Genomic DNA, 20,336 nt, shown 5'->3' on the forward strand with positions numbered 1-20,336 from the left:
CATGACAAAAATGGGTACATGAACATCGGTTTTCTAATGTGCTGCTGGGAAAAAGCTGTACTTTTTCCTGGTTTCCCAGTTTGTTTTGCCCACATAGGGTGTTCATTCTTCAAACAGTAGCTTTATTTTACTTTTTCTTGCAATGCTTAGTTGCTATACTTGCCACAGAATTTCACATTCTCTCTTATTAACAGTAACTATTGCCATCACTAGATACCACAGGAGAGAACTTTGTCCCCATTAACTCACGGCTGGCATTGCTGGACAGAAGTAGTTTTACTCATGTTTGTAATAAATGGGGCAGAACATTCAAGAACTTTGTGAGAGTATTTTGAATTTCTTTTCTCTGGAAGGTTAACTAGCAAGCGAGCTCCTCCTGAGCAAAGGAGGCTACACAGATTTATTCCGAGTTGATTGCTTATCTTTTTGCATTAGTTTAAATTAAGACTTACAATTAACAAGATGCTTTTCACCAAGCTGACTACTGTGGGCTTTTAATGCTTCCACAAAATACTTCTACTATAAGTCTGTGCTTTACAAAGATGGAGTGGTACGGGCAGCTTTCTCCATACTACAGCAGCTAGGATGAGCATTTGCCATTGGTTGAATTCCCATCTCTAACACAGAAACTCAACTGTTTGGATTAAGTAAAGGTTTACAGAAGAGTTTTATTATTCAAAATAATCACGTTGCTACTGCAGAAACTTTACACCTTTCAGTTTCTTTACCCAGCTCATTCAGTTTAAATGTATTCTTTTATAGAGCACCTCTCTTGCACTGTGGTAGGAAACGAAAGAGTATTTTCATGATCTAGAAGGGATAGCATGGCTATTCCATTTATTCACAAAGAAAAGTTAACATGGAAGAAACATTCACCCCATGTTATTTTACAGGCTTGTACAGCAAGATTAAAATTGTCAAATATAATATGGTTTTGGCTTTGAGCTACAATGACAACAGTTGCTATGATTTCTCACCAGGAAAACAGACAGCAATTCATACTCAAGGAGCTATCTGTTATTTTCCTTCCCTTTTATCCCACAGCATCCTTATCCTTTTGGAGATTGTCTTCCTTTTTCCCCTAAGGAAATTCCTGATTCTTTTATATATTCTGTATTTCTTTTGATTTATTCACCATAACACATACTGTATGTGGAGCATGTTAAGACTGCAGTGAACAGATCACTTGATGACTATAAAGAATAGGGCTACTCTTCATGGCCTGTGTACACATTTAAAAAAAAAAAAGCAATGTGTTTGCATATTAACTTTCTAATAATGGGATACTAGACACATCAAAGCATGCTTAAGGCAAACGTATGTCATTTTCTTATGCTAAATGGTCTGAATTTTTTTCCCTGTATTTCCCACTTTACTCTCTTTCTTGGTCTGTATGTGTGTATGATCAGTGATGCATCCTAAATATAATGTATTTAATTGCCACTAAAATACTTAAGTACAAAAAATAATCTGGGAGAAAGATGAATGTAAGTCTAGTATTTATACATGCAGACTCTTTGATCCTGAGCACTATCTCCATGGCAATACTGTTCAGTATCAAAAACTTAAACTTGATCTAAGTTACAGCAGAAGCCTTACCCTGTCACACAGATTAATACTAACCCAACTGTCTTGAGTTGTTTGCTAGTTTAATCCACCTCAGATGTACTTCAGCTACAGTGGAGATCATAGCTCTATAGCCAAAACAAAATGCGGCAGCTCATGTCCAGCTGGATGGGTAAGCACTCTGTACACACAGCTAAACCAAGCAACTGTACAATCTGCTTAACATTACCTGTAATATAGACTTCAATACTAAATATTCTATCACCCTTTGGACTGTTCTTAAATCATTCAGTGTCACCCTATGCTACTACCTATTGGCCGTGGTAACTCCTAAAAGAAGTTAGAATAAGAAATTATTGGCTACATCACTATAAATTATTGTAAGGCAGTTCAGATGGAAATGAAGGGGGGAGCCAAGTGGCAGCTTTGTGGCAGCTGCCTGCAGCCTGCCAGCCCTGGCCCTGCCACTGCTGCTCACAGCAACTGGTTCTGTCAGCTCCTGGAAATGAAAAGCCAACAAGAGCCCACAGCCTCAAAACTACATATTGTATTTGTTTGCATTGCTGGACTTTGTAAAAAAATAGAGTTCTCGTGAGGATTTCAGTACTTCTACATTCCACAAAGGATGAAGTGGTAAAACATACAGTGACATTCATGTACCAGGAAGCTCATGTGACACAATTCACTACAAATGGATGTAAAATTAAAAAAAGAATTTGAGAAGCTGTTAATCAGCTTACAGAAACTGTAGATAAGCATGGGCAATAGACAAGCATGGGCAATACACATGGTTTAATTAGAGAACTGTGAATGGAGCAGGCAGTGAAAACAAAATCTATAAATAGAGCCAAACAGATATTCTGGTTTAAGATTTCTGTAAAAAACTGTTATTTGCAAAGGGAAAAAACAACACACAGCTCAGATAATTTGTCCAGGTGACAAGGTGCTACAAATTCATAGCAAAAAATGAATGAGAAAAACATGGAAGCACAGACCAAGAAATTGTGTGGCAAAAGCTTGACAAAAGATTTGTGCTGAATGCTCCTAGATGGGTTGCATGCATCAAAACAGTCACTAATGAACACTTCTAGAGGTACAAGAATGAATTTGAATACCTGCAGTGTGAGGCCCAGGAGACTTGTTTGGTGTATCGAACTGAAACTTCCCTGTGACAGTAACACAAGGAATTATAGAAACCAATCTGATGTGAATACCCCATGAGAATGATCAATAATATTACCTCCATAATACCCATTAGGATTTTTTTCTGAGCCTAATGTCTGTCAAAGATTTTGACAAGGGCCACTGGACTGTTGAAAAGCTAAGTACTGTACATTTACTCACCCATTTCAAAGTTTACATTAAAAAGACTAACGTTTGGAATTGCAACAGCACAGCAAATCTGGAGAATTTTTCACTGTAAGTTATGTGATACCTACAACTATATGAGGTTAATGTAAATAACATAATATGGAAACAGAGGGACAATATAATGAAGTATAGTATAAGGAAAAATAGATTTTGTGAAAAAAATGAACTTTTTTTTTCTTATTTATACCTTTTGCACGCAACAGTAGCCATCGTTATATCCTGACAAGTTATCTGCTTAGTAAGGGGTGAAGTGCAACCTCAATTTGAGGAAAACACAGTAGTTAATGCTACTGTTTCTCAGGAGAATATGAGTTTGGGGCAGTGCTTTTGTTTCTGACTGTGCAGGACCATATGACCATATCTGAGATTCAGCAATGCTAAACACAGACTAAACACCTGTTGGTTTGACTATGACAGACTCCCTGCCTATACTGGTAGTCAAGGACAAGTTTCAAGGTTGAAAGGAGCATGGAGAGATGCCTCCAGTGCAGTAGGTGCCAGCCAGGAAGGAACCTTGTGGGACAGTGCAGTGCTGCTGAGCATCTGCCTCAGACGTTGCCTAACTTCAGGCCACAAGAGCTAAGACCTTTTCTGTTAGTTTTGACTGTTCTGCTATTGCAGTTATTTTCCCTGTCAGCAGTGACTGCTGGCTGCTTTACCTCATGTCTACAATCAAGTTATTACAACCCAAGGATTTCCAATCACAGAAAACAAAGTTTTCTACGAAGATAAACATAATTAGTGTATGAATTATAAGAGAAAATCTGTTCTATCCCATGCACTGGAGGCAGAATGAACAATAAAACACAAGCACCCAAATCTTTTATAGTCTGTATGTGCACTGCAGTATGAACTGAATATGAGGCTTTTATGCTTTCCATTGAGCATTCGATGGTCTAATTCGCCCTTTCCAAAAATTTCACTGCCTGTAGCTATTAGTGTCTCTTTAACAAAAGAGCACCTATTGTTTCAGGCTATCCAGTCCCTAGAGAACTACAGTAAACCAGTGGATGAGGTGACCTAACTTACTTTTTCTGTGCATGTCTTAGTACTGGACAGATCATTATCTACAGTGGAATGTGTCTGAATACCCAGGAGTGAAGAATGTCCGTTTTTCTGATGGACTGATTTGGAAGCCAGATATTCTTCTCTATAACAGGTACACATACTTTTTTCCTATCGGGAAGGAGAGAAGATCATAGAATTATAAAGTCGCAGAACAGCCCAGGCTGGCAGGGACCTCAAAAGATAACTGATCCAAACTATCATGGGAAAAGGAGCCTAGCACCCTGTCCAGTTGCAAAGATAAGGCAACACGAATGACATAATCATCTCTTCAAAATGCCTAGGTTTGGAACACTTTTCAAAAAAACTGGGAAGTTTTGGAATACTGCAAATAACTGTCTGCACATACTTGTAAACAATGGCATCCTCCCTACCACCCGTTCTGGTTGGGTTTTGCGAGATTAAATGCTCCATCTCTGGCAGTGCTCAAGACTGGGCTGGACAGAGCCTTAGGCGACATGGTCTAGGGTGAGGCGTCCCTGCCCATGGCAGGGGAGTCGGAACTGGATGATCTTAAGGTACCTTCCAACCCTAACACACAGATTCTATGATTAGAAAACAAACTTTCTTGGCTGTGTTCAATAGTACACGTAGTGATAATTTCCTCTTAAATACTTTGGTCTAAATGTTTACTGGTGAATTCAAATCTGACTTTTGACTCTTGTCTGGTTTTAGGCTGGGCTTCACTAGAGGCAGCATGGGTAAATGCCAAAAATTATGTTCACATTTTTCCATGCCCAGTTTTGCGTCAATCTTTCTTTCTGCTACAAAAATAGCTAGGCTATTCACTGCTCTCCTCTTCAAACTATCTGTTCTGAGTTGGGCTCATTTCAGACAGACTGCCATCAATCCACTGCAGACCGTTTGGCTGACACTGAGAGATTCTTTGCTGCACCATTATATGGTAGTTCCCATTGTGGAATTTGTTTGGTTCAAAAAGATAACACACTGACACCTATCTACTCTTTTAACAGCTTGCCTTTTTCTGCAGTTGTGGGCCTGTGTGCTGTTCCTCAGGTATCAGAAAGAGCTTACATCTGCTTTGTATATGTTGCACTGCCTATTTTTGTGTTAGTCAGGGTACATTGATATTTTTTGCCCATGCAGATGACAAGAACCTTTTGGCTTTTTTCATCTGCTTCTCTGCCGTATGTCTACAAATGACATCCCTGCTGTGTTTATCAACCCGACTCCCCCTCCCCACTTCAGGAGCTTTTTGTTGCAACAAGACCTAGAGAATAGCTGTACCCAATATGTCAGCTGCAGTTACACTCCCTTTTGGCAGTATTATGATCAATGTCACTGTCACAGATGCTGTTGAATTGTAATAATGTGGTAATAGCACCCAGAGTACTTCTCTCTACGGCCTACATTACTGCTTTGCTTACAGCATGCTGCAGTGCTTCTCTCAAAGGTACAATTAATACTAAACAATTTGAGGTAATCTCCACTACAGTTCACCATACTTGCTACTTACAGTAACTGTCAGTAAAGACTAATTCTTGTTCCTGTTTAAGCATGGTGATTAGCACTCCATCTCCATGCACCAGCCTAGAAACCCTTTTAAATACTCTGTACACAAAGTGGAGCAGCATGCAACCTGGACAACTATCTTTGCAATAGTAATCTTGCTTAATGTATTTTTCCATGCAAAATTGTTCCCTTGATCATTTATTCCTAGCTACCTTGACTCCATAAATGGCAGTATTACTGGGAGAATCCAACAATCCAGGCATTCATTTCCTATCTCCTGCTGAATTACATACCGTGTATGCCATAAAATTGGTACTCTACAACAACATTAAAAAAAAGAATGAATTATGACAATATTCTTCCTCACATATATCACATACCTGAGACTTTCAGTATATCTGAGGATTTATGCTTCAATATTTAAGTAAGTATATCCAAAATGAAATGAGTAATATTAATATACACGTGGTAACTGTAGCTGAAGCACATTACAGAATGAGAGGGATAGCTTAACATAAAACATCAGTTTTCTTTTAATACAGGTTTTTGACTCTTGGGATTAACTATGGCACGGTCATGAAGTAATTACTCTATAGTGTTTCTATTTCAAACATATATTTAATCCAGAATCTTATTCAGAGATCAGTCAGGGAGCAAAGCTATTTAAAACAAGTTCTTATTCCTGTATGAAATAGCATTGTGACTGTTATGACGCTCTTTTATAGTGACATTGTATTTTGAGATAGATACTTTCAATTTCTATGCACTTCACTAGCGACATGCATTTGCTGTTACAAAGGTATTAACGAACTACAAATTCACATTTTATTTTAATGAATGGATGTTTCACTATGTTTTGAATCCTTACACATCATGCTGCAGCCCAGTACACAAAAACTTGTGGCAGCTTTATTAAATTTTACATCCAGTCTATAATATAGAGAGCAGGGCCAGTTCATCCGTAGTTTTTCTGAGGCAAAAAGAAATCTTGGTCTATGTACGAATTCTAGGACTGCATTAGTGTCATGTATGGGCTCTCTCCCATTTTGTTAATTTTACTAGACTTATTTAATAAGTGCACATTTGTGGTGGCATTATTTTCCAAATAAGGCCACATAGTGGCTAGTACTTCACGGAATAACAAAAATTCTACTTTGTCATCTCACTGTACTGCAGGCAATATCTGCTTATACCCAGGCAGTATCTGCTTATACCCTGAAGAAGAGATGTAGCAGAAATGGTTTTCTATCATTACATTCAAGTCCAAAGTTTCATCAAGCAAAGGCTTAGCTACTTGGTGCGTTCCTAATTGAAGCACTGCACTTCAAAACCAATTAGAAGTACAATGTAGAAAACCACATATGCTCCTTTTCCAGAAAGGAGAATTTCATATTTGAGTCTGTGTACCTCTTGATATTCTTTAAAGAATGTGTCTTGGAAAAAGCACAGTCAAATAGAAAAGAAACCTAGTTTCTTGATCACTTGTGCGCATGCACACATGCACACCTGTGTGAATACATGTGTTTGTATGGTCCTTCTTGCTGCCCCTTTCCCCAATATCCTCTGAATCCACGTCTGCCAAATTTAGCAGTGCAATTGGTAGAGATCTTAGCAGTAACAGTTTCTTACAAATGTCATGAAAACAGACAACCAAAACGAGGAGGGAGAACAATTAGTGCTCCAACTGGAAGAGAAGCTGCAACATGAACTCGGAGAACCCAGACATGAGCTGTGAAGCTAAAGGAGAGTGGCCTGCCTTAGAATCAAACTGCCTTTTCCCCTCAATGTGCTAGAATTCATTTGTGCTACATACATGATATTTAGACTTTTCTGCTTGTCTTCAGAGTTCAAATTAAATAGTTGTAAGCTTTTCAACACTGTGGGACTTCTGCTCACCACAGTAAAAAGTGCAACTCCAGATGAGCAAGTAACTATTTGCATTTAGTTTTTTTCTTGTCTGCATATATCCCAGACATGTCCAGATACTTTTTAAAGTTAATTTCTTCAAATACATAAGGAAAAAATCAAATGCAAAGTGACAATGACTAAAATAATGATTGCTTTATATGAATGATACAAAATTTGCACCAGAATAGCTCGAATATTAAAGTTCTCTTTTTTTAAAAAAGACTATTTCAATAAGGGTTTTCCTGCTGGAAAAACATGCCAGTTATTATACTTGATTTTCTGCTAGACAAAGGATTATTTCACTTTCTCCCCCTCTCAGATTCTTACTGCATTTTTTCTGATGATGTTTTAGGTGATCAGAAAATCATGAGATACTGAACTGCTAGTAGGCAAACAAGGAATCAGAGACTTGTCATGTTCAAATCAGCCTAGAGACAACACAGGTTTTTGGGTCAACAGAAGCACAGACACTGAGGCTTGTGCAACCTTCTTTGCCCTGCCCAAGAGCAGTTGGCATGGTATATGCCCTGTGTGCCAACCAGTCCCCACAAAGTGACTGTTTGGAAACTACAAACAATATAACAAAATACAATAGCCTGTTTTCTATTTCACTTCTCCACTGCACAAATGAAAGCCCAAGAAGGGAGCCCGCGTCCATAATCAGGCATGAACTCAACACAGCTGTCCCTGAAATAATTTTGAGATGCTATGATCATTCACTGCTAGAACCTTCCCAATATGTTCTGTGCAATTTAATGTAGGCACCAATTTCAATAACTCTGACAATTTCTTGAATATCTAGGTCCCAAACTTTCAAAGATGTACAGATCAGAATCTGTAATACCTTACCATAAAAACCTGCTGTAGTAAATTGGAACTGTGAAAGAGGGCACCATACTATCCGAGTATACATCCACTGCAATGCTAAGAAATCTAAACATGTTTCATAGAGTGATTTAATTCAGCAAACTTACTCAACTTTTCATAGGAGTCTTTATTTCATCACCTAAATATTATACAATGGGGTGTTTCCCATCTAGAAGTTCTTAAAATTTTAATGCCTAGTAAATTCCTGTGTCGTACTGTCAGCTGTAGCTGTGATGCTCCCTGGCAGGAGCTGCCAATTCATAATTTGAAGCGCTCTCCAAGTAACATGATTTTTCCTAGAGACTTCAAAAAGGCACACTGCGCCAGTCCTGGCCAGCACTATTACACTGACACCTCTAATGTGGTTTTTTTTATTGCTGAACCCAGTTTGTGGGTTCTGAAGTAGACAATGAAGGCCAAAGCTGCATTAGACCGTCTTAGGTATGCCACGTAGTAACAGTGTTCACTCATGCAAAGGGGTAGGATGAGACACTGAAGTATCCATGTAGTCATTAATTGCTTTTCATGTACACAGCAAGAAAACAGCTTTCTCTATATAGGTGCTTGAGAAGTATTTAAAAAGCACTTACTTTCCAACGGAAATCAGTAAGAACCCAGGCACTGTAATGAATGTAGTGGGATAGGTAAGCAGCAATGAGGTGGCTTACCTTCACTTGCAGTTGTTTGTCAGGTACATATCTAATATTATCAGTATCTGAGGTCACAAAAATCTGGTGTCAGGAGAAAAGCTGTCAAGTGTTGGGGGTGAAATAATCCTTTTATGAAGAATGGATTTGTCTCAAACAGTCTTCAGCCACTCAAAGAATATATAACCCATTTTATTTCTTCCCTGTTCTAGTGCCGATGAAAGATTTGATGCTACATTTCACACTAATGTTTTAGTCAATTCTTCAGGACATTGCCAATATCTGCCACCAGGTAGGCTGTTTCCATGTCATAAATTTTGGTAACTTCGTATGTATGGTGTGGTTTCAAATTTCACATAAATTCTCTGATATTTATCTAGCTAGCATCATCTGATCTAGTTAAGCCTAGATGCATTATGAATTAAATGGTTAACACCTTTGTATGAAAAACACCATAAAAGGTACATGTTTATGGTAATTCTGTGAATTCTTCTGTCATAATGCACTATTTCAGAAGTGTGGAAGTGTGAAAAAAAGTAAAAAATAAAAGCCCCCAATATTAAAAGACATTGTTTCTTAAAGCCATGGTAATGCTTCTTAATAAAAATTCATTTAATTAATTTAGCTGGCTCTTCTAGTAACATGTTAACTTTAAAGTAAGATGGTCAGTAACATCTTGGATGCATCTTCTATTTGAAGTGATTTGCTGGGCGGTTCATCAAAATTCATTGTTAGTCTGAAAAGAGTCTGTGTTTGATATTTGCTTGATATCAGCAGTGGAGTACTGTTTCTATTCCTAAACTCAACTGGCGTAATTAGAATTAACTTATCCTAGAATCTGAATTTTAGAAACTACAGCAATAAAGCCGAGTGCTTTCCAGACAAAGTAGTTTTTTCCATTTAAGATCCCCAGAGGATTCCAGGCAGTTGCCTGTTGTTATTTTGATTTAAGATCTTCCTTTTGGTGGAGTTTTTCAACTCAATTATGAAAGCTGCTAAATGTCAGGGCCTGACTCAACAAGTGAAAAAAAAGAAGCTAGCTTTCCTCAATAAATCAAGATTGTGTAAACCTAACAAGATAGCAAAACATTTTTTAGGATATCTTATTTTATTCATTAAAAGAAATAGGAGAAACAGATTGAATACTCTGCTTCATTTCTTCCTGAAATATAGTATCTAGAAATCTGAGCTTTTCTCTAACTATTCTCCTACCATGTGCCAAATGGAAATGTAGTTTAAAAAAAACAGTTTATAACATCAACATGTTAATGGTTCTTTTCCTTTTCTGTGACTGACTTTTGCTATTTACATGTCAAGGCATAACTGAGATTAAGTATGCTTTACAAGTGAAAAACACAGGGTGAAATGTAGAAGAAGGTCTGGTTATAAAATTTACATGAAATTATGTGGAACAAGCATTTAAATTAAGTGTTCTTGTTTAAAATCCAATCTAGGCATATTTAAAAGCTCATGCTACATAGATGTGCGCTGGTTTCCATTTGACGTTCAGAAGTGTAACCTGAAGTTTGGATCCTGGACTTACGGAGGCTGGTCCTTGGACTTACAAATGCAAGAAGCGGATATATCTGGCTATATTTCAAATGGAGAGTGGGATTTAGTAGGTAAGCTCTTGATTTCTTATTTACACTGTGAAATTGCAGCCTTATCTCCACTGCTGAAATTAATGAACTAGATTGGAAAATGAAGATAGAAATTAAATTAATAAATTATTCAGCTAGTGACATTTGTCACTGAGAACAGGTGTAAGATGGAAATCAACATTAAAAAAGTAGATGACAAAACTGCCACTTGAATTCAGTATCTTTTATCCAACTTTCTTTGGATAAAAGACAAAATTACTGACAAAAATTACCTGATTGAGAATTAAGCTTAAAGCAGTCTTACCTATAGTGAAACTTAGCATTTAGAAAAAACGTTTATCCTTTTTAAAAACAATCACTACATAATATACAGTTTATTCACATTAATTTATGTTTTTATTCCTCTTCCCTCCTACACAGGAGTTCCTGGGAAAAGAACTGAGAGTTTTTATGAATGCTGTAAAGAACCATACCCAGATGTAACATTCACAGTAACTATGAGACGTAGGACTCTCTATTACGGACTCAATCTTCTTATTCCTTGTGTACTGATATCAGCACTTGCTTTGCTAGTTTTCCTGCTTCCAGCAGACTCGGGAGAAAAGATCTCACTAGGTAAATCCTTAACAGGATATTGTAAATATGACCAAACCAAAAGAAGCTGCCCTTTTGGAAGGTTTTTAAATACTCTTAGTAGGCAAGGGAAAATACCTTGTGTGCCGTATTCTGGCTACAGAGCTATTTTTACTGTTTGATGGTGAAGCTGTGTGATGTTTAACCCTTGCTCTCAGCTTAAGGTACACTGAAGTTATGAAATGGGGAAACATGACTACCTGCTGCAGTTTCTGACTACCTTTCTAAAGAAGGAGGGTTTCATTTTTTTTCGACATTTATTTACTGAAGAAAACCCCAACAATCCCTGAGAAAAGCTCAAGTTTACAAATATGCATTTGACCATTTTAACCTTTAGCAGAGAATTATTAATATTTCCTTTTAATAGTAAGTTGTATTAAGAGCCTAAGGTGCCTTCTCAGAAAGACTGATTTGAACTGCTGCTATTATAACTCTGACAGTGAATTTAAACTGAACCATTGGTTTGTGAATCACATCTGATGACTTTAAGTACTTGATCCTTAAGATGGAGGTTCATGCCTCTTTTTTGCCTCGTACAAACCTGGAAATGCACTGGCTTTGCCTAAGTGGATGTAACTGTTAAAAAGTAGAAACAAAACTGACATTTCTCCAGAATGTGGTTTAACTGAGTAGAGGCTCCCTAATCAAGTCCTTCCCCATATTTTAAGATTAATTCTTTGTTCCTAAATCCTTTTCCACCTGACAATGAATGGCTCTTTATTAATTACAACTAGTCCTGAGAAAAGGGTGAAGTCTTATTCCAGAAAGAGGGGAACTCATCACCAGGCAACAGAAGTCAAACTCCAAAAATGAACAGAAAGGACTGCTTGGGGATAGCCAAGTGCAGAATCCAACAGCTAATATCAAAAGATATCAAAGTCTGGCCAAGACAGCAAATCTTTCAGGAAGATGATGTATTGCACCACCACCTGTAGCTTCTATGCCAATTAATCAGGTGTCATATGCTCAAATACTCAAAATCACACCATGTTTCTAAAGCAAGCAAGCAGCAAGAATTACTTTGATTTACCTCAGCTAATTAACAAATTGTGATAAAAGCTGAACAGTTACAAGGATCTAAAAATATGCACATCTCTGCAAGCACCGGTACTAGTTTGACAGTACGGCTACCCTGACCTTGAGGTAGTATAAGAAAGGACAGGAGTACCACTAACATAATGGTACAAGGATAACAGTGGGAATGCATCTTGCAAAGGGCACTCCTTTAGATTCATTTGCTGCTTCTTCCAGCCTTGTAATTACAGGCTACCAATCTAATGTTATACATCACATTTCTCTTTCAGGTATAACAGTTTTATTGTCTCTCACTGTCTTCATGTTACTTGTGGCTGAAATTATGCCAGCAACATCTGATTCTGTGCCCTTAATCGGTAAGCTCACTACTGCTTTTATTCACTTTCATGTCTTTGTCAAATGAGGTGCAGTGACTTTGCATGAAAGCCAGCAATAAGGCAAATAACTACCTGTACAATGGCCTACCGCAACTGAATTAGAGAAATGTGGCCAGCTGATAAGATGCCATTGTGGATGTGATCCCCTATACGATGTCCATGCTCTCTCCTCTGAACAAAACAGAGAACCTATGTGTATTGTAGCAAAGCATAAGCGAATTGATTTTCTCTAGAAGTTGTTGCAGTTTCAACACCGTTGGTCAGACATTAGGAATACAGAGCTAAGCATGGGTAAATCTTCCCACTGTAATTGCTCAAACAGAACGAGAAACTTTTCAAAAGAAGTACTAGCCAGTCTCTACAATGCTGGTGAAAGAAAATTAGAGGAGAGTTTTTTTCAAGGTTGCTCAGAAAAGGCAGGTGCTTAGTTCCACAGAGCCATTACTGCAGGCTGGCTATCCTCTCAAAATAATGGCTGTTCTTTCTAGTTTTGAGAAATCTCTCATAAGTACCTGTAATAGCACGTGTATCACTACACTAGAGAAAGAACACTATGTATGCATGTATATACACATCTCTTATTGCTACAAAGCAATTATCAGCTGAAGTATATTGCTGTAATTATCTGTTTATTTTGCAGCTCAGTATTTTGCCAGCACTATGATTATTGTTGGTCTTTCTGTTATTGTCACTGTTGTTGTTCTACAATACCATCATCATGATCCAGATGGGGGGAAAATGCCTAAATGGGTAAGGTTTGATTTTCATTCATTACAGAATCATAGAATAGTTTGGAGATGGGTTGGAGAAGACCTTAAGATCATCTAGTTCCAGACCCCCTGCCATGGGCAGGGACACCTCACACTAGACCAGGTTGCTCTAGGCTCTGTCCAACCTGGCCTTGAACACTGCCAGGGATGGAGCATTTACCACTTCTTTGGGCAACCCATTCCAGTGCCTCACCACCCTAACAGTAAAGAACTTTTTCCTTATAACTAACCTGAACTATTCCTGTTTAAGTTTGAACCCATTACCCCTTGTCCTATCACTACAGTCCCTGATGAAAAGTCCCTCTCCAGCATCCTTTTAGGCCCCCTTCAGATACTGGAAGGCTGCTATGAGGTCTCCACGCAGCCTTCTCTTCTCCAGGCTGAGCAGCCCCAACTTTCTCAGCCTCCCTTCATACAGGATGTGCTCCAGTCCCCTTATCATCATCATGGCCCTCCTCTGGACTTGCTCCAACAGCTTCATGTCCTTCTTATGTTGAGGACACCAGAACTGTACACAGTACTGCAAGTGGGGTCTCAGGAGAACAACTGCACAAATGCCCTGACCAAAGAAGCAATATAGCAGCTTGTATCCCATGTTTAATTCTTACTTTAAAAAACCATATAAATGTTTCCTAAATATTTTGTTTTGAAAAGTAGTTTTACCAGAAATGAGATGTCCAGATACATTTTGTGTGGTTGGCTTCTTACAGTGCGTGTGTGTGAGAGAATGAATATACCTCAACTTGCTTATATATTCAGAATCTCTCTCATAACAGCTAGAAGCAACTCAGGATTTTGCTAAAAACTAAATATGTAAATGAAGGTGCTTTTCAAATAAGCTGCAAATATCAGAAGTGAAACAAGTAGAAGGAAAGAGTAAGGTACTGATGGAGAATTTAAATGCATGAAACACACCACCCTCAAGATGCAACTGTGCAGCTGCTTTGTATTTAGCTGCTGTGTGTACAAAAACAGCAGCAGCCTAAAAAGCACTTGTTAATAAAGATGGCTGTTAAAGCAGAACTGAAACTTGCTCTGAAAATCCTCATCTTTACATCTCTGGTCAAGAACATCAGTAAAGTCTTTTTCTAAGCATTATGATTCTTTTCATAATGTACTTCTATCAACGGTTGTTTTCACAAAGAACATTACGCTGATACTAGATTACTAGATATTGATGAGCATCATTAGCTAACTGTCCACTTTTCCTGACTTCACCCAGTTCATGGCAGCATCAGGCATCACTGCAAATGGAAAGACCTTTCTCTTTTTTTCTCTCTAGAACAATGAGGTATCATTGCATACAGCAGTGCCCTGCAGACAAGAGATAATGAGATGTTCCCTGACCTGTTCCGGGTAGTGACTTTAAAATGAATTTCAGTTAAGGGAATCAATGGTGTATAACTTCATACGTATGTTTGATGACCTAAAAGGGACAAATGTTTAGTACTGAGCCAAACATCCTGAGAGAACAGAGTACTTGAGGTTGAGGAGGGAGCTTTAGTGTTGAGAAGCTGAAGATCATTAAACATTATTTGGATACCAGTGGATTTTGGATCAAGCCCTCAGCTAACGAATATTATCAAATATTATAACGATAGTGTAAATAGAGTAAGAGGACAAGATCTGTCTCTGATTGCGATGCTTGCCTGGGTATAATATCAAGTCTGAGTGGCAATCCATAGTCAGAATAAATGGACCAAATTTAATATTAATTACAGTGAAGGATTTGCACATTATATGAAACAATAGTATTTCATTAGTGCTCTGGAAAAGAAACAGTGGAGTGAGCTCTTAAAATCTGATTGAAATAAATAACAGAAGCTTGCATCTGAACTGGAACAGTCTCTGGCTTGTCTGCACTTTCTGTAAGGCTGGATTAAGGCAATTTGAAAACAGTAAAATGACATACATTGATTAAATTTACAAAGTACTTTTTTTTTTTAAACAAAGTAATTTTTCAATCTTTATGATAGGTGCAGATCTGTTTTCTAGAATCTGTAATCACCTGTCATGAAAACAGTGAGAAGAGACTCGTCGTAAAGCTTGGTGGCTCGGTCCAGTCCATTTTAGCATCTGTTTTAACAGCCCCCTCCAAACAGCAATGACATGTGAATTTTATATTAGAGCATAAATGCAAGTGAAAGAATTGTAATTTATTGACCACAGTCTAAAGCAGTACTATTAAGACTATTAAAAAGTAACTGTTCTTCATTAAGTGGGTTTTCTTTTAGTTCATGGTTTCTAGTAAAGGTGGAAAAGGCTGTCATATTCCTACTCAAGTGTAAGGAGAACTCAACACTACAGAGACTCCCATCATTAGCGAAAAGTTAGCCTGAGACAATCAACAGCACTACTAGAATTAAGAAAGCAGCCTCCATGATGGGCAAATTAATCAGCTGGAAAAATCTGGTGCTATTTTCTAGAACTGCACAGACTAAGCAGAGACCATGGACCAACCAGTCACCCAGGCTGCAAAAATACCAATAGTGTGCAAGGACAGTGTCTGTGTGAAGAGATGCTTATTCTCAACAATTTTCTTTCAGACAAGAATCATCCTTCTCAATTGGTGTGCTTGGTTTCTGAGGATGAAAAGACCAGGGGAAGATAAAGTACGTCCTGCCTGTCAACATAATCAGCGTCGAGGTAGCCTATCAAGTGTGGAGATGAACACTCTGAGTGCCCAGCAATCCAGTAATGGGAATATGCTATACATTGGGTTCAGGGGGCTGGAAGGGGTTCACTGCACACCTACCACTGATTCAGGGGTGATCTGTGGGAGGATGACTTGTTCACCAACAGATGAAGAAAACCTGCTGCACAGTGGCCATCCCTCTGAAGGTGACCCAGATTTGGCTAAGATCTTGGAAGAGGTCAGGTACATTGCAAACCGATTCAGAGACCAGGATGAAGAGGAAGCCATTTGTAGTGAATGGAAGTTTGCAGCCTCTGTAGTGGATCGGCTCTGCTTGATGGCTTTTTCAGTCTTCACAATCATTTGTACAATTGGTATTTTAATGTCAGCACCAAACTTTGTAGAGGCTGTGTCTAAAGATTTTGCTTAACTCCTAACTACAATCTGATTCTCTGAAATATGATATGTAGCAAATAAGAGTGGGGTTTTCTCTTTGCTTGCTTGTTTTTAATGAGTATACTGCTTCTCATTCTATGCTTTCTTTTGCCCCCCCCCCCCCCGAGCTCATTTTGTAAGAGTGGAACCATTTCAGAAGGAAAGCCAAGGATTTCTCCCTGTGCTGCCTTTGCACAGCTCCTCTGACCACTCTTCTGTGGGACCGATGCAGTATCTGGAAGTCCCTTCAGAATGACAGGGTATTTGCACTACCATGTTTTACGTATTTTTGAACTGGCTATTACAAAATAACACATAGGCAATGCCAGGAATGTCACTTCTTCGAGACCTGGTTATGAAAGATAGAAGGTAGTCCTGCTTGAATGAGCGATTGTAAACACTTGGGTTTAGGAGAGGATTAAATCCAAATGGAAGCTCAAACTGCAGAGAGGAAGGGAGGAATAGTTTGCTTTTCAGCTACTGCTTCTGATTGAGTTGTGGTATGTAGCTCTCCAGCTCACTCATAACCAGTCAGAACCTTAACTCCCTCCATGCATTTTACAGACATACCAGAAACCTGAGAGTTAAAATTACACACCACATAACTTGTCCTTCCGTATCTTTCTAGATTTGACCTATGTGTTTGGCCTGAATTCTTAAGCAGGCTTCACAGTCATTTTTGCAGTGTTTACTACTTCTTCCTTCTCCCCAGAAAGGCATTCTTTCAACTGATGACCTTTTTAACCATCAAAAAGAAAGGAAGGATACCTTTATTGTCACTTGTTAAAAAAAACAAACAACCCAAAGCAACAAACCAACCAACCAAAACAAAAACAAAACAACCCCAAACTCACAGAAAACCCTCAGGAAAAAATAACCCAAACTACACACTTGTCTCTCTACTATTAATCGTATTTCAGTGTGGAAAAGTGACACTCAATGTCTTGTACAGACAAAAGCATAAATGAAGAATCTAAAGCAAAAAGAAGCCTTAAATCCTGAGATCAAGGTTTTAATTAAAAAAGTTAAGAGTTTGATCTGTTGTATGCTTAACCTTTCATAGACTTCCTTCTGTTGAGTCACCATAATGTGTCTTTACAAGAAAACTGCACCTTTTCTGCTCAGTTTATCATCCAAAGAGCACTAATGAATAATAAGGCTTTCTTGGGTCTGATATAAACTATGAACTGCATATATATATATATATATATATATATTCAGACACTGCATATACATCAAAGGAGAGGTTAAGACTTAAATACAAATTCTCTTAAGTCTAGACAAACATTTGCAAAGGCAAAACTAATAGTTCATCACTTTATGCTATTTCTGATTCATCAAAACATGCTTAGTTTTCACATGATGGCTTAATGAAAATGGCAGAGCTGAGAATACCAGGGCCTGAATCTTCATGTGTACAGAAGAGCTGAGAATTAAGTCTCTTACTGGTGCACCAGTATTCCTGACCAGTGATATTAGTGGTAAAGATGTGGGTGAGGATTACTTTAGCATTGACTGCTTGCTTTATTCTACAGAACCTCAACTCTTTGGCTGAGGTCTTCAGAGATGGAAATGGAGGCCTGTTGTTGTACCATGTTTTTACTGTGAAATAAACTCAAGTCCTCAGTTTATCTCTTACGCTGAATTAAAATAAAGTGATTGGAATGCTTATTCTCCCTAGGAAACAATTCCTTCTCAGTTTGCTACCCTGAGAGCAGAAGAATCAAATTTCATGTAAACCAAGCCCAGAGTCACCACAGGTACAGTCCATCATGGAAGTGAACACCTCACAGAAGTACCTTCTTGCTAGACAAAAGGGAGGATGAGTAAAAGGAAGGCAGGATATTTCTCACAGAACCTTGTCTTCCTAAGGTTCATTCAGAATGTCACACAGCAAAGACATGAGCAAAGCATTCAAATCCTTCTTAAAATTTCATCTAGAAACCATGTCTTAGAGTTATCTGTGAGGAAGTTATATTTTCAGGAACAATTACTAAGAATTAGCCAAGAAGTAATTCCTGCAAATAGTTTCTAGTTTGTAGATTGCACATGAATAGGAAAATAGGAGTCCAAAACCTGAAACATGAGTTTTGTTCAGCTGTGAATAATTACACGTATCATGTGGCATGTGCTTATGTTCTGAGTAATGTTTCTACGCTAGGCTTCCTGATGCAAATGTTGATTTACATTGGTATTTTTTCCTTCTGCAAGTATTCCTAAGTAGCTACACAAAAGGTTCCATTTAGTCTTTGTAAAGTTTCAGGGTCCTCTTGGAAAAGAATTTTTCAAGCGGAAATAAAGACATCAGGGGGCTACCTTGTACAACAGGACACAACTACTGCAATCATAATACCATGACACGCGTAATATAGGAGGCATGAGAGTACCCCTCTTTCCACCAGAATCTATTTACAGCATCTGTAGAAATCATCTTGCTGAACACAGGAGGTTTTTACAGAAGGACAGAGAAAACAATTTGCAATTTGTCAGTAAACTTAATTATCAATGACAGACAGGCCTATGATTAAAAAAACCCAGAGACTGTTTAGTGAAGTCTCGCCGAAGTCTGTAACAGTGAGTTTGTAATACTGTCAGTGAATACCAGGTATTAGACAAAGTAGCTGTTAGACACCAGTGCCATGCCTACACTGCTGCCTTTATGGTTGGCAGGATTAATGAAAATACACCAAGGGACAGGAGAATCCTTATCGGCCTACTGTTAACATGACCTGTAAACATTTGGTGATAAGATTATTATAAATTTTAAATACAACAGTGACAACTTCTCAGTTACGTTGTTTTGCATCTATGAGTTAATTTTTTCTATAACTGAGCTGAGCAAAATTGGTATGTTTCTTGTCAAATGTGTGTGTCTTAAATATATTTGTGTATGTGCTAAAGAGTATTTTGATCTAAATGCTAGGAAAAAAAACATTTACAATTCCGGGCATAGAGATGGAAATTAAAACACTGTGTACAGTATGTGTATGTAATATTAAAGACAACATATTGATGGTAAGGATCTGTTATAATCTTTAGAGTGCAGAGAGAGGATAAGCAAGTGGTTCACCACAATTAAGCTATGACTTGTCTGACAAATTCAAAAGCTCACTCTGGAGCTCAGCTGTCATGTACAATACTATGTGTGAACAATGTATATTACTTTTTCTGTGGTTTTTTTTTAATATTGAATTGTATTGAATATTTAAAAGACTTTTTAATATTTAAAAATTTTTATTTAAGTGTTAATGCCAAAAAAGTTACAGATGTAAAATTTTAAACAGTTAGTTTTAAATACAGATAAATTATTTAAACAGTATTAAAAAAAACCCTAATTATTTTATATAGGAATAGATACTACTATGTAAGACTTTTTAAAAGTTTCTTTAAATTCTCCCTATATTCTCTTTAGCTGCAGGATGTAATTAATAGGTTACAATTACAATTTAATTGTAATTCAGCTTTCCACCTTCTTTAACAAGAAAAGAAGGGAAACCAAAGTCCCAGATTTTGTTTCCTTTCATTATACTATTTTTTACACTAAGAAACATGGCATAAAGGGCATTAGAAAGAAATGTTACATCTGTCAGGTACTGATTGTCATATAACAAATTCAGTACCTTCTCAGTCCAGTATGAATAAAAGATTTAGATCAAGAAACTTTTGATTCTTTCTCATTTTGCTAAGATGGAAACAAGTTCAAGTTGTAGAACACACGGACAGCCATGAAAGAAAGAAAAATGTCTTTGGATATATCTGTATGGGATGACAAAGATCTTTGATAATTAAAAATACCTTTATATTCTCCTAGTAAACCAGTCCCACACTAAACATCAGTCTTACATAAGCAATCAAATTGAGCAGGACTGAAATACTATATAAGTTTTGGAATGGCCTCAATGCCATATATTTCTTCTTGGAATTTAACATAGAAGAGAGAAACAAGAGAAAAA

At 37.7% G+C, this 20,336-nt stretch overlaps 2 protein-coding genes across 3 annotated transcripts in view; one reads left to right on the forward strand and one right to left on the reverse strand.

Annotated features, from left to right (window-relative positions):
- Nucleotides 1-20,043, forward strand: part of CHRFAM7A (CHRNA7 (exons 5-10) and FAM7A (exons A-E) fusion) — a 42,149-nt gene extending 22,106 nt beyond the window's left edge. For both annotated transcript variants that reach the window (XM_061447076.1, XM_061447077.1), the window contains 7 exons: nucleotides 3,987-4,096; nucleotides 9,110-9,189; nucleotides 10,352-10,519; nucleotides 10,919-11,113; nucleotides 12,436-12,522; nucleotides 13,184-13,293; nucleotides 15,860-20,043. In XM_061447076.1, coding sequence (XP_061303060.1) covers nucleotides 3,987-4,096; nucleotides 9,110-9,189; nucleotides 10,352-10,519; nucleotides 10,919-11,113; nucleotides 12,436-12,522; nucleotides 13,184-13,293; nucleotides 15,860-16,378 — 1,269 coding nt within the window. In that variant the 3' untranslated portion in view covers nucleotides 16,379-20,043. The remainder of the gene's footprint in view (nucleotides 1-3,986; nucleotides 4,097-9,109; nucleotides 9,190-10,351; nucleotides 10,520-10,918; nucleotides 11,114-12,435; nucleotides 12,523-13,183; nucleotides 13,294-15,859) is intronic.
- Nucleotides 1-20,336, reverse strand: part of MYO1E (myosin IE) — a 192,009-nt gene that overhangs the window by 141,041 nt on the left and 30,632 nt on the right. The window lies entirely within an intron of this gene.

The sequence above is a fragment of the Pezoporus flaviventris genome, unplaced genomic scaffold (genome assembly GCF_033815535.1).
Source record: "Pezoporus flaviventris isolate CSIRO_AGI_PZ_B2104156 unplaced genomic scaffold, CSIRO_AGI_Pfla_v1 ptg000006l, whole genome shotgun sequence".
NCBI lineage: Eukaryota > Metazoa > Chordata > Aves > Psittaciformes > Psittacidae > Pezoporus > Pezoporus flaviventris.